This window comes from Thermobia domestica, unplaced genomic scaffold (assembly GCF_964235325.1).
Source record: "Thermobia domestica unplaced genomic scaffold, izTheDome1.hap1.1 HAP1_SCAFFOLD_144, whole genome shotgun sequence".
NCBI lineage: Eukaryota > Metazoa > Arthropoda > Insecta > Zygentoma > Lepismatidae > Thermobia > Thermobia domestica.
In genome coordinates, this window is record NW_027655896.1 from 368436 (window position 1) to 384505 (window position 16070).

Genomic DNA, 16070 nt, shown 5'->3' on the forward strand with positions numbered 1-16070 from the left:
GGATTAAGTGAAAAATCTAAAATTCAAGTTTCAATTCATTTTTCAAGTTTCCATGTCAGGATTTCCAATACTGATTATTTTTTCCTTAAAAGACAATAATCATGCAGAAAGGGGTTAATGTTTATATGCTATTTTTTTTCTCCATATCCCGATTCCATTGGAATACATATGTAATACTGATCTAATTTTTCTTTATCAAGTGTGCGCCATTCATATCAAGCAGTGTTGTTGTGTCTTTGGAATACAAAGTCTGTTCCATATATATATATGTGTGTGTGTTCATGTGAAGAACATCAGTCTCCCTTAATATTTGCAGTTCAAAAAATGCATCGATCTTACAGTTTTCATAATTTCTGGGATTTTCTGTAAATTGACAAGAGCCGGTTTGCCACATATTCATTGCAATACATGTGGCAGAATATGTTATTACTGTACTCAGATTCTTTGCTAATAAAAAAAGTCAATGAAAACTCTAGCTTGGGTACTGACCAATTTCTTATCATAAATGATTTAAGTATAAAAATGGAGAAGTTAACAACATTCTAATTACAAGAAATATGGTTATTTGTTGAAACCATAACTAAGAAATGTAAGGAGATTCTATTCAAGTTCAAACGTATTTTTCTACTACACACATCTGTAAAATCCCGGCGTCTACTGTATATCAGTCGTAGTATGATATTATATTCAAATATGCTAATCGCTAACAGTGAGAAAATTACATGACAGTTAGGTGACTGAAATATTCGTGTAGTACATATTTTCAAATATAAAACTTAGTATAACTGCTCAATGCTGAGAAAGTTCAAATGTACAGGCAAATTGACGATCCAATGACGAATTGGAATTAGTTTTGGACACGTAAAGATAGAGATTATTAACGCCTAGATAATTTACTTTTTATAGGCTCTTCTACTTTCTTATGGATACGTAACGATGATCTCCATTTCACATCCTCCATAAAAAGAGTCACGAGTATTCAATGGTATTTTCGTTATGTATGAATGATTTATAACACATTTCATCTCTTCATTTCCTGCCAGCTATTTCGTAAATTCACACAACCATATTTCGTGTACTTCACATTCGAAATTCCTCAATTTTTTAAACTTCTTGTTTGTTGCTTCATAACAAAATTCCTGTTGTCTATTGCATTGTTATAAATGGGATTATCTCAGTTTATTTGGTTAAGAAAATTACAACCCTTTGTAAACCAACCCTCATTTCCCACTCATATATTCATTCTGTGTTGTCTGCTCATTCACCAACTGCTATCAGTGATGCAATTCGCTTTCCCTGCCTACGCACAACATTGATAATTAGAATGTTCTTGTTTTTCTTTCCAAAATAACAATTGTATTGCTTCAATTGATTGTATATCTCTCCATCGATACCAAAACTTTGGTATGATGCCAGTAGTATTGTATGTTAAGCGATCGTTTTGATACACGAATTTACATGGGCTACCGATTATAATACATTCAAGTAATGAATTTGAATTTCTTTCTTTCTGACTCAATTGTATTTATAAAAGATAAACAAACTTGGCGTGAAACTTCTACCTCTTGTATGGAACACCTTATGAGTTCTTTTATTCTAAACTTGTCATTGCGATGTTCATTGTACAATTCCAGGAACTAAATTCTTTTTTCTACTTTCGTGGTACCTGCTCCATAATACCAAATATCTGAAAAGTGTACCTTCATACGATTTGTTCTTTCTGCGGTTAAACAGAATAAAAAATACTCTTTTCAATTGTGAAGGCCAATCGCACCACTTTATTTACTTAATGACATAGCTAGAAAAGTTAGTAAATCTATAAAAGTTATATTGCCTAATGTAAGAGACTGAAATTCGTCCCATTAATAATCAGTTCAGGAGTCCAGTTCATCTTCTCATAAATAGTTAATATGATGATGTGTGCATCACGACCTTTTGGAATTATGTGCTAATCGCGTTATTGAGTTGATTTTTGGTCGTCGTTTTCGTACGTGATTTAGGAAGTCTTCTATTACATTTTCTCCATCAAATGTTTATTAACGTTTCCGATAAATGATATACATATTTATTTTGCATGTTTTTAAACAACCACAACTTTTTGTCCATTATTCGCAATTTTGATTTCTTCCGCTAACTTCCACATAAAATATGTACGATAGTATAAAACTGTTGCAATACGTCTCTCCACGTACTTGAGATCCTTTTCCTTCTGCAGATAAATTTTCAAAAACTATGCACAACGTTAAACAACTAAACATAAAATCTTTCCATTTTGATAAGGAGTTGACCTATGACAACCATATGAAGATTGACCAAAACATTCTCGATTACATTCATTGTATGTAATACGGTCTTGTCTAATGTCACGTGATTGGTGTGATGACAAAGGTAACACACAGCTATACATTGTTCCAATGTTCATGCTTTGCTGCATATTTCTTATGATAACATTCACAAAAATAACTGCAGTTAAAACACCTTTCAATAACGTTGAAATGATTATTTATGAACAGTAAATGTAAATATGTTGACTCGTTATCACTCGCTGGTGATTCAAATATAACATCAAATACCTGAAAATCTATGATTTTATATTACTTTAAATGTAGTTGAAATTTAGGAATTACAAGAATTCTACTGCCATGACTGAGGTCTACATGGGCAGCTTCATCCACATCTACTCCTTTTTTCTATGGTATGCTTACTTTGATTTTATATCTTCTGTACTCTGTTTTTTAACCTTCTTTATCCGATGACAACGAAGACTAAATTTGGAAAACACTTTGTACATTCGTTCTTAATTGTAATAATACCTCATCTATTTTTAAATATTTGTTCGTATTCATAACATGTTGTTTTAAAGGACCTTGTCCTTTTGGCGTGCGTACATGATGGAAGTTAATTATTCAATCTTCGTTCGCACTATAGAGTAATGCGAGAGAAAAGCCGCATTACTGTGTAGTATTTTTTCATAACTCAGCCCTAACAGATCTGCTGAGAGACTTCTGTCATCTGTAAACGACACCCCAAAGAAACGATGTCCTTCTCCTTAATTTATGATTGTTGTTCAGAGATAATCATGTTGTTCTACATTATGCAACAAATAATACATTGGAACACGTAAGCTTGTTTTAATAGCGGTAAAAGCATTTTCATCTGCACGTACGGAGGCTAAACGGATTCTTGGCATTTTTACCATCAATATTGTATCTTTTGTATTGTTTTCTACGTTATTTTCTTATATTACTCTATTGTTATCACAAATGTATCTACTATTTCGAAATCCGACTTGTACACCTGTGTTGGGATCTGTTTTATGTCCACACAACAAACCATTCAAATAGCTTCCCTGTATCTACTTATTTTTCTGTATTAACCTCTACTAGCACTTCCATAGAGGATTAATATAATTATTTCCTCTCCTTTCTCTTATTTCTTGGTTTGGACATAATTCGTTAGGCCAAATATATATATATATATATATATATATATATATATATATATATATATATATATATATATATATATATATATATATATATATATATATTTCGTTACATTCTTATATTTCTGCATTGTTTTCTTCTCCAATATAATCATTTCTATCACCTGTGAGATATTTAAATTGACTACTTTTTCCCGAATTCTCATCTTTTCTCCGTTTTTATCTTGTAATTATTTCCTTATTTTTTGTGTACAAACGAAATCGTGACATTGTTCCTCTTTCTTCCATCAGCTTCTTTTATTGTTCAACTTTCATTTTCTAATATTTCTAATAATACTTCGTATTTTTCTTCTTCTCCAATATAATTTCCTAAATTTTGAAATATACATCTCCAATCGTATGTTGTATTTAATTTTACGTAGATCCGTTTTTCTTCTTCTGTATTATTTTCTGTGTCATTATGATACTATTCTCCTATTTGTGAGACCGTTAAAAATTTTTACCTCTTCATCAGCTAGGATCTCTACTTCTTCTTGTAACATTTTAAATTTTTTTATACAATCGGATGCATCACTGTTTTCCTCATCATCTGTTTACATTCTACTACTTTCATTTTCTAATATTTCTAATAATACTTTATATTGTATTTTTGTTTTTCTTCTTCTTCAGCTTCGTTCATCAACTCTTCTTTTATCTTTTCTTCTATTTCAATTTCATTATCTGTATCTCTTTCTTCTTCTTCTTCAGCAATTACATCTGTTCGTAATTTTTCTTCATTATTTGTCTCTTCTTCAATCACATCCTCTTACTTATGTTGTCCTTTCTTCTTACTCTCATAATCTTCATCATCTTATTCTTCTTCCTTATGTGTTCCTTCCTTCCTATCATTATCACCGACATCTTCTTCTATCCCAGTTACGTCATATATATATATATATAGATTAATAGATCTTATGTCTGTTTGTTTCGTACATAGTCTTCTTCTTCTACGTCTTCAATAATGTCGTCAATATATTTTAATTCTTCTTCTGTTCTATTTATCTTGTCATTCATTTTTAATTTATTATATATATTTAGAAAGGAATAACGATAACAATAACGGATAAGAAAAAGAAATATAAACTTTATTTTGTTTGTATTCAATTTGCAATTAAATAATTCATCTCGTTACCAATAATTCCATTTCTTCTAAACACGTTTACATATTTACCAAGGCATGGACATTCTTGTTTATTCAAAATAGATATAAAAGGGGAAAATAAGACAACAATGTAATTCGTTGTATTTCATTTTCCGTTATTTCTTTCCCTTCCTCTTTCTTCTCTCCTTACGCAAACTGAGCTTTATGATGACGAGGAACCTTACCTATTCGTGACCTCTTCCATTATCACACGCGTACCAAATTTTTTACTTATGCGATGATGAACGTTAAACGTGAAAGAAAACAAATGTAGAGCCGCAGTTTCCTTCAAGTGTATTTTCAGGCGGGAAGCCACTCTGGTCTAATTTATCTGCGGATTCAACGGTTCTCCGAATTTTTCATTCCATCCGAATCCCTGAGATGATGATCCAAAATTGATTAATGCGTATATATTTATCATTCAAATGACAGCAGTGACTCAATGGTAGAGAGGCCACCTTTGTTGTGTGAATTTGCGGCATACACGAAATGGGTATTGTAGGAAGCAAACGCCATATGCTTCTGATGTTCTTTTTCATTCCAACATTTTATTCATCAGTATAATCATCGTTTCCCTTAGCTTCAAAGCATTACCGTTAAAAGTCTTTATATATGAAGCTCTATATATACTCATTCTTGGCATGGGGGTTCTATTTTGAAGTCGATGCCTCTGGGAGCATCACTATCCACCTCAGCGACCACGAAAACTATTTATTTATTCACTAATATCGATTTACCATTGATCTCGTGCGACCCCGGAAACTACTGATTTAAAACTAATATAGCTCATCTACATGTATCGATATCATGGAAGTTTATTTGGACGTCAACGTGCGTGGGAGTACTACTATTGATCTGAGCAACCACGAAAGCTATGTATTTGGCACTAATATCAATCATGTTGTACTTCTATCTTTACATGTCTTGGTAAACGCCCCCAACCTGAACCCCTGTTTCCAATTATGAAAAATACCTTTCATGTTGGACTTGGCCTGGACAAAGGTACACTCAGGTCCAAAATTACTCTCCCATGTCTACAAATAAATTGTTGCACAAATAAGTTACAGTTTCTTCAGGTAGTCTTTTCCTTAATCTGGTAAGGTGCATATACCCTTGCTTTTACATAATGCCCTAACCTGCCTAATCATGTATTCATTAACATTAAAAACATCATACATTTTTTGCGGGACCATGACTGGAACAATAGTGAGAATTTGAAGTTTTTCATGTCTATTTGCTATATCTATCTTCTGCTTCATTAACAGAGCTAACGTGATCTAGGCCTGCTGCTTTTTCTTTTACTTCATTCGCACTGGTTCTTAAATCCGAATCACTGGTGTCAGATAACAAGTGTTCTGTGTCATCAAGCTGTAAACTGCATTTCATTGTTAACTTCGCTGTTTCGTATATCACTTTGATTTTTTACATCGCTGCTTAGTACATCACTTCAAATTGTTTCCACATAGTAACTTCCATGTGAACTAAAAGAGGCAGGAAAAAATTTCGACAATTCTTTTCATTCATTTTGACTTTTTTGAATGTAGTACATCACATGCTCAAATAACCAACACGATTTTCACATCGTTTTATAATAAACTTCATCCTCTTTCAGAATACCTAAGAACTATTTCTGTGAATTCTGTACTTTTTGAAATAGAGGCATTCTTGTACTTCTAGTTGAGGCTTATTTTTCAAGTATATCTTTTACTAGTTTTTTTTTTTTTTGGTACAAAAGTGCAATTTAGGTTGATGTTATGCCAAATCTGACCACACATTTGAAATCTACAGACAATTCTGCATCGTAATGGATAGGTCTCTTGCCTCAAAGGATTCATATAAGCATGTTAAGAGGGAAATTTTCAACCTTGATGCACCATTACCGGCTGGTGCGAGTAGAATGTTGGCCCATCATGTCCAAATTTTGATGGATCCTAACATGGGAACGGGTTGAGCGAGAACTCTGAAGTTTTGCACAAGTTAGTTTTGGTGGGTTTATACTAAGTGAACCAAATATCATTAAAATCTGAGTCGATGTGTGACATTTCGATTTTTCTCTGGATGACTTGACGCGGAATGGGGCTACATTTAAAAGTAAACGGGATCTAGAGTTTCACCATTGAGCTCAGCGACTGCGAAGTTACGAATTTAACAATGGTATTAGTCTCGTTTCGGATCTTTTACATTTCTCGGTATTCTCAATCTTCAGAGTCTGAGTAATCCCGCCCCTTGGTGACCCTCAGCCCGTAGACAATGAGCTGCAAATGATCGGAGTTTCACCACTGATCTCAGCAACACGGTTGTTCTTGGTGTGAGGTCTAGAAATTTGGTAACTCTCGTTCCACTCTTCTGATCACACAGGCAAACGCACATTTTATTTTATTTAAATTACACACGTCTGCTCAGTGTCAGAGCATTAAACTTTGGTGTGTGAGGCCCCAGCAGCAAATACTGTGTGCTTGGGCTTTTAATGTGTCCTGTCAGACGGTTCTGAAGGGAGGTAAATACTATGAAAGCCTGCTAGGCTAAAAGGAGACATAGAAATGAATTCACTTCCATCATTCAGTTGTATCATGCAACAAACAAATTTAACTTAATAATTATTATCAGAATTTCTGTTCGTATAATATAAATCACTGTCAAAATAAAATAAATGAAATCTTTGAAGCCTTCCGTCCCAAACTAGGTTTTCAGCATAATAAGATCTATCCTTTGCTATGAGATAAAACATATTATCATAGCCAAAGCATTCGTTTACATTTATAATATAGTAATGCTTTTCTTACTAACATACGGCAACTGATGTGTCTTTTCCTTTAGCGACTATTTATGTTTCTTCATCTTAGCTTCAGCATACATATATCGTTCACATGGAAGCTGAGAAGGGGTTGCATTATTAATAAAATCTGAAACGAATAGAGCTCACAGAGACACTAACTTTGTATTGTATTTCTGGAACTGTAACACGTTTGTATGTATGCGTATGCTTAGTTTCAACGCTAGGATGCAATGTTACTCGTTTATCATTCATTCATTTTGCTTCGAGTACAAGGAAAAGACGTAATTATTTTTTCGATGAAGAAATATTCGTTATTTATTTTTTGATACGTGCCTGGATGTGTGCTTTGTTCGATACCAGTTCACGTATTATTATGATATAAGAAGAAATGTACGCTATCAATGCTTCAGCCATAATCATGGGGCGTAAAACTAATGAAATTTGAATATGATTTCTCTTTATATTTACCTATATTAATAAGAAACGAGTCGGCAGACGCACAAACAAATCCAATTCTTAGGAATACACAAGTAACCAAACAAAGAGACAAAAAACACTTTTCATCAACTATCAGTTAAAATTAACAACATTCATTAATACGCAAGCTTCAATGAAACACCACACACACACACACACACACACATATATATATATATATATATATATATATATATATATATATATATATATATATATATATATATATATTACGCTATGGCACATAGGAAGTAATGTGTTTCAAGTGGAGAGGTCACGGCTAAATTCGAGGGAATCTGACACCACACACATAACCTGGCACGGACTTCTAGGCAAAGAAAGTGACTTTGAAAGAATAATCACAGGAACATCCGATTTTCCTACTTTGAATTTGACCATCTCATAGCCACGTCTTCAAAATTATCAATACAGTCATCTGATGCTATAGTACCAAGCACGTGGAAGCCAAGACGAATTCGATGATGTTTGACACACATCTTCACAAGATCAAATTGGACGGAGTTTGGCAACGAATCCCATTCGCATGGGAACTTCCTGACTTCGACAGTGGGCTGAGACTACCAATTTGTAATATCTAAATCATACATTGTCGTGCACCTAGCAATTAGCAATTAAGGAGGTTTTCAAGGTCTAATTAGAACTAGCCCAGATCTCCTACTCCAGAACATTCGCCTAATGCTTAACTTTTCAATAGCATTTCTATAATAAAAGCTTTATCTTAATTAGTTTACATTAAAATTGGGCAAATGTCACCTTTCGTTTTCCCTATTGAAGTTACCAATCTTTATTAGTAGTAGTAATATTGTAGTGTATGTTTATAAACTTGCCGATAATTGATAAAAGTTTTTTCGCCTAATGTATATATTATTCGAGAATTTTCTTTTAACAGGCCGTGTTTTTCTTTTAGTCTTTAGTTTATTTACATGCAGAAACATCTGTAGGGAAATTTGCTTTCAAATGGTTACTAAGAAACATAACCAACGTTACTAAGAAAGGTAATTGAAGAACCTTCTGTCACTTTTGTGATGGTTTGTGTTCCATTGACGCTCATCCATCGTGAGTTGAATGAGAATGGATATAAGACGAAGGTCAGGTGCTTTTCTGAGTATATCGAACATATTACCTGGTTGCGGCAGTTCAGTTAAAATGTGAACTTGCATAAGGACAGAGTGAACATGACATTTCTACAAAGCGTCACAAGGGCGTGTAAGCTGTACGAGTACAAACTAGGAACAAACTCCGCTGCAGCGGGGCGAAAGATATACACGCCTATGGAAAGGGGGTCGTGTCTACGTGTACATAAGGGCGGTGGTTTAACAAGTTAAGGACGGTAACGAAACACTCGAAGAGGCAATAGGTGACGTAAGACCAACGCATGTACAAAATGGTAACATTGAAGTAGCAATTCAAGTGAACAGTTGACAGGCATGTGAGGAACTGGGACTATAATTCGATATGAGTGGAAAAACCATTCGGCAGAGCCCCATCAACTTGGAAAGAACCACAAGTTCGGTCGATGAGTCTCACATGAAATGATTTCAGGCCAGAAGGTAGGCAAAGCAGATACCTGTGATTCATTGCTGTCTCGTCTAAGGAAGGAGCCATTTCTGGAAAGAGTGTAGATATATGACGAGAAGTGGGTGCACGGCACTGTCTTCATTCGTTACCACCCCATGAACAGGTTCCAAAACAGCTTAAACCAGCACTACACAAGTGAAAGATCATCCTGTGTGTTTTGTGGACTGATCGCGGCATCTTCCATCCGGAGCTGCTACCAGATTGTCAGAGCATCAATGCAACTCTGCACTATCTGCCTTTGAGTCCTGTTCAAGAAAAACTCAGAACTCTAAAACCAGTATTTTTGAATCTCAAATTGGTCCTCCCGCTACAGGACAATGGCAAAATGACCCGCGACAATATTTTGCGACTAGGCTGGGAAACACTATTGCATTTACAATGCTTCCCAGACTCTGCACCCTTTAATTATCACTTCTTAAATTCTTTGAACAATAACCTTTGAGGAGGCCAGATGTAATCCCTATTAGAGCCGCAAAATGTACTTAATAATTTTTTCGCTCCAGGGACCACCAAATTGAATCCATGGCCTTCCATAATGTTGTCGAGATGTTTTCAATGCTGATGGGGAACATTTTTGATTTTCCATTTACGTCTTCCGTGACATATTGATGTTTGAAGGTGGTTGGTTAAAAAGAGAAAGAACTTCCTTTATTATCTTTATAAACTCCCATAAATATCCTACATGTTGCTATAAATTTATTGTTGAGTATGCAAAAAATAATAGAGTAGCAGTTGTGAAAATATTTATTGTTTGTAACTGTCAGATATTTGAACTACGACTACTAGAGTTATGTAGCCTAATGTACACTCATATAGGCAACGGACCTTGGTAGCGGAACATTTATGACGTCAATATTTTTCAAGTTTATCACAACCATGAAAATTGCGATTTTAATTATTTTATTATCCTTTTCTTTTATAGCATGTGTAAATTATAATTATAGAAGATTTAACTGTATTTAATTTACTCTCCCAAAAGTTTCCTTCGAATTTACCATAATTTAATAAAACTGATCGTAAACTTTATTCTGGCTAACTTTCATAACTTTGGTTCCAACATTTGTCTTGTAAATCATGCGCCATTAAGATAAATACCAAGAACAAAGTATTTGGTCACTGTTAATTAGCTTTTTCGGAATTTTCATGAGAATAGTACCTCGCTGATTAAGAGACAACTTTTTATATTTAAAAATGTCGATCTGAATACCAATGTTATTGTAAAAATTAGTCATTAATTTATTTGATACAATACGACTATCTAATACAATATATTTTATTATAATATTATGCAGTTTGATACGTACCCAAGTTGAAAGTACCTCTGGAGAACATTGACAAAGATTCATTACAGCAGTTTTATACGTACCCAAGTTGTAAAGTATCTGTGGAGAACATTGACAAAGTTTCATTGCATCTTCATATTGGCATTGTAGATTGCAAGCTACTCGACTGTAGACTCTGCTAGTGTCCAATTTCATCTCATCATCAAACAAACAATGTCTTTGATGTACTGTAAGTCTCCGTAGACTAGGAGTACTTACTATTGGAAATAAGTTGATTATATAGATGAACAAAACCTTCTCGCCAACTGGTTTATATGTAAAGTAATTGGATAACTTCACAGGAAAGTCGTATGTTGAAGAGATGAATACCTGTAATATGGTATTATAAATTCGAACTGTAAATAAATGCAAGCATTGTTTAGATTAGGAATGGAGTATTGCACGAACTATTCAACACAGAAACAGAATCGTTAAACAGCAAGTGCGTTTTGAGTAAGACACCTATGTAAAAGCAAGCTTTTGTCTGTCGAATATTATATGATGATGGAAGAAATTATTTTTTAAGAAATTACATTATGATCCCAGAAAAAATGGGTGACACTGAATATATTACCGTAGAATAATGATGATCATGTTTACTAAAAACAAATAAATAGTATACTCATATAATCCTTTATTCAGATAATTCATTAACAAGAATTTATCACTATTGGACACGTTACTTAATTCAAGAATATAACTGTTGATTCAAGTATATTCAAGTATTTTTCGAGTTTATAAGTAGATTCATATATTAAACAGAATCAAGTTGAAGGCCTCACAAATTCGAATTCGGTGTGCTGCTGTTTATCAGTGTATTAAATCCCCAGCTGAAAGTAACTTCGCTGAAGGAAGCTATACATACTTTGCACTTAACTTATGGATTTCAGAGATTGTTTCATGTATACTCAGACTTATTTTAACACTAGAAGGACCAAGCCGTCATTTTGACGGCATCACTTAAAACAATTTTCGATATCTCATATATTTATTTGAGTTACGCAACCAAACGTTAGGACTTTTATTATTTTAAAGAGATGTTTCATATAAACATTGTGTGTCTGTTTGAAATAAATACATATTTTTGTTGTATACCCCTAGAAGGACCAGACCGTCAATTTTACTGTCTCATTTAAAAATCTATATTTTGTTGTTGATGTGGTCAGTTTTATAGTTTGTACGCTATACGGTAGTATTTCTGTTGGAAATAATGAATTCTGGAATATATTATATCATTTTTCCAATGAGTTTGCTATTTTGTATATGTTTTATTTCTGCTTTTCATTGCTGTAAAGGTAAAATATATTTGGTACTTCTTTGAATGATCTTCAATAATGTTCATATCTCGTTGGTAATACTGTCGAATGTACATATGAATCATTACAAAAAGCAACATGAGATTTGATAAAATGTTAGTGCTTTCTAAGATTTGAGTGAAAATGAATTTGGCTTGAAAGAACAACAGAGAGACTCGTCCGATGAATACAGCAAGTAATCGTGAGAATGCAGTGTGTGAAGCTACTTCTTCGGATAAAATGAAGGAAACAGATACAAAAGTTACCAGAAATAATCGATCAAATATCTTTGTAGTATCTGATGGGACACTTTACAGTATATAGACAGACAGAACAATTCTGAGCGTACTGCACCACGACATACTTCGCGAGAAACCTGGTTTGTTATATTATGAGTTACATGATATTGAAGATGATAATTTTGTTAGTGCTTTTCGCTTATTTATAGACGAAAGAATGTTGAAAAGCATTCTGATATGCACTCATAGACAGATATTGAGCTGATAGTTATTGAAGGTCATAGACAGCGTCAAGATTCTTTTTGGCTGCTGTCAGTTGCAGAACTCGTTTCATTTCTAGTAATATTGATATTTCGTGTAGCTTCAGATATAACCGTAAAGGAAGTACGGAATCAAATCAATAAGTATCTTCGATTTTATGAAAAGTGCCTTAGCTCTTCAAGGCTGAAAGCAGATAAGTTTGCTTTGGCATAATCTATGTGGAATTTATTTATTGATAATGGTATCAGGCACTATAAAACCCACGAAAGTGTCTGTGCATGAACAATTATTATCTACTGAGATGAGATGCAAATGCCTAACAAGCCTAAAAAAATTGATTTCAAATTTTGGCTGCTTGCAGATGTAAAGTCAGTGTATGCACTAAATGGCATTTCCTACCTGGAAGAGGGCCATAAACGACGAGGGGACTTACAGTTACGAGAATATATTGTTCTGAAAATTATGGAAAACGATACGTTCACAACAAACGTATATGAAAATCAATCAGGAAATCCGCTCACACTATACAAGTGTAAATGCGAGAAGTGTTGCTGTCTTGAGTTCAATGCATACGAGTTGAAATAAAAAATGAATTGAAAATGTAAATTCATTTTCATGTAATAAAAAGTTCGAAATAAAAATTATTATTTCGGTGTATTATACACAGGGTCTGCTATATAAAAAAGAAGTAGCCCAGCCAATGTCTATAAGGCAGGTAGGGTGATACCGTGACTGGTGAAAAAAAGCATACGTACGGATGTACGTATATTTCCATTATTTTAGTTTTTTAATCACCGTCCTTGGGCGATCCTACGATATTAATATTATATTTAATATATTGGTGGGTTTTTTGTGGCCCACCCTGTACTATATCGCGAGAACAACATACATGAAATATAAGCCAGTCGATTAAACATATTAAATTATAGCTCAAAGAACAGAGATATTTTTAAAAGAAACTATATAAATCTCTTGCATTTAAATAGCCGTCAAAATGACGGCTCGGTACTTCTAGGTAGGTAAAAATGTTGGTCCTTCTAGTGTTAATGTGATAGTTACCTAGGAAATTCGATGTTGTGTTCGGTTTACAAGTCACCTCTAGTGATTATTACCTGGGATTGGAGTTTCCATGCAACATACCGCGTTACAACTGGACCATTCGTTCACCATATTACCCCTCCTACAGACTTCCTGTATGGTGTACGCGGTGTAGAATCCATGACAGAACAGGCTCTTCTTGAGGAGACAGAAAGATGAATGCTTCGATGGATTACCATCGAAACTCGAGACATGGGTGTCTTAAAGAGGAATTTCCGAAATTCCAGTTTTTTGTTCCATTGACGATAGCATTCCGGTAGTTCCTTCTTCGCTCTGCCACATGTCACTCTTTTAGAGCATAAACAAACATTTTGTGAACGATCATGAGGTTAATGGGGTGGGTTGTTGAGCCTAGGATGCTTTGCCGCAAATTTCCGTCACTAGGATTTACATGGACATGGTCTACACTAAAAATAACCACTTACACACAATTCTACTGCCTTGAACTTGGCGTAGAAAAGGTCTACTATCTAACCAATTTCAAAATACGTTCAATTTTTGTGGTGTAGAGGCTATACCCGACAACACTGCTCTGTTGTGTGACGAGCGAGATATTTTGTTTTTCTCGTGGCAATTTCAGCTGGTTACCTTGCGCATGTGCTGTAAAGATTGTAATTGACTTCTGTCCAATGAAAGACAATCATCTTCTATATATTCGTATGTTTCTTGTGGTATAATGGTTGGAAACTAAATCATCATAATGAAATCTCACTGAATTCTTACTCATATGATAATGTTGCGAAACATGTAATTGGTTTTTAAAAAATGTTTCCAATTTCCTCGTGTATTTCCAAAAAAACGCACTCTTCGTTCGCCTTTCACAAGATGTCTTGTAGCCTTGTAAAATATAACGTTCAATGTTTATACATTAGGTATTGTATCAGCCTCCTTACGGCTAAACTCAGCGATATAGATAATGTTAACCTAGAGTGAAGTAAGTGTTTGTGTGGAAGAAATAAAAGTCAAACAACCTGTTTCAGATAACAACAACAAAGAATAAATTTCATCCCAACACTGTAAACAATAAATATATTTTGAATTTAGTTGGCTTTTCAGTCGTTATGGTAATATGCATTACTATTTTTGAACCAATGAAGGACGAAGTAATAAACCGTCATCAATGGTTTGGTGTTAATCTGAGAAACTGGCTTAATTCAACAACCATATTTCACTTATTTTTTCTGAATCTTCTTGTATGACATCAGTAGTTAGGTGACACTTGCCATACAATTGGCCTACAGCTCATGCAAACTGTTCCGGTTCGGATTAAACAGCACAGGAACAACCGCAGAATACGCAATTCCTATAAACACAGCAGAACAAGTATGACATATGTGACAGCGTTTTTGTAGCCTTTTGCAACCACTTTTTTCCTCCATTATGAAAGATTATTGCCTATTTTTTATTTATTCTATAACATCTCAGGTATACTTGTGTTACTCGTTCACTCTTCTACGACAAACATGACACCCTTATTTAACATAGTTGAGCAGAAATGTAAAAAATAACAACCGCAATTTCTCATTGGTTTTTTGTTCCAGGCTAGCGTGTGGTTCATAAACCGCTTCAGTGGGCCGCAGTAGCTCAGTGGTAGAGCGTTCACTTCTGGTGCATGGGGTTCCGGGTTCAAACCCTGCTCCAGACAAGTGAACATTGCGGTGGACAATCACCGTGGGCGTGGATTTTCTCGGGGTTCTCCCGTTTCCTCAAACTTTCTTCATTCCAACAGTTCATACATGGCTCATCATCACCACCTCCTTTAGCCTTGCCGGCATATACGTGGGAAGTAAAACTCAAAAAAATCATTTCATTTTTAAAACCGTCTTCTTTAGCCTACGCAGCATAACATTTCAGCTCACTTTCTCTCTCCTTCTCCCTCTCACACACACACTCAGACACACACACACACACACTGCGTAATTGGTGGCGCATGAGCAGTAAAATTACAGATCGAAATCCGGTACCAGTGTCAATTCCGGTTCCGATTGAAAACAGCAGCAGCAGCAGACAATGTAACAAGTAGAGGAAGACTATAACATAGAAGAACGGCCATGACATTTGCGGCGCTGTTTTTTCGAAGATCATAAAAGACTATGAACAACTTTTCATTCCGTTAGAAAAACATGCAATGGCTATCGGTTTGCTCCTATACTCGTACTATTTTAAAAGCTATTGTTTTGGTGTGAAAAGAGACTATGGAAAATTGCTTAAATAACATAGTGAATCTGAGACAAAATAGACATATTATAAGTCTGGTTATTCACAGTACACACACAGGCAAACACGCTTTACGGTTCAATTAGTGGCGTGTGTACAGTTCCAATTCCAATTCCAATTCCGGTTCTAGTAGCAGTTCCGGTTCCAATTACACACCTCAG

General features: G+C 34.5%; 1 protein-coding gene across 1 annotated transcript in view; it reads right to left on the minus strand.

The window, feature by feature from the left end:
* The window catches only part of LOC145676396 (pickpocket protein 19-like), a 189605-nt gene that overhangs the window by 64215 nt on the left and 109320 nt on the right, over positions 1–16070 (minus strand). Inside the window, exon 5 of the mRNA XM_081747246.1 lies at positions 10844–11129. Within this exon, the coding sequence (XP_081603372.1) occupies positions 10844–11129 (286 nt within the window). The remainder of the gene's footprint in view (positions 1–10843; positions 11130–16070) is intronic.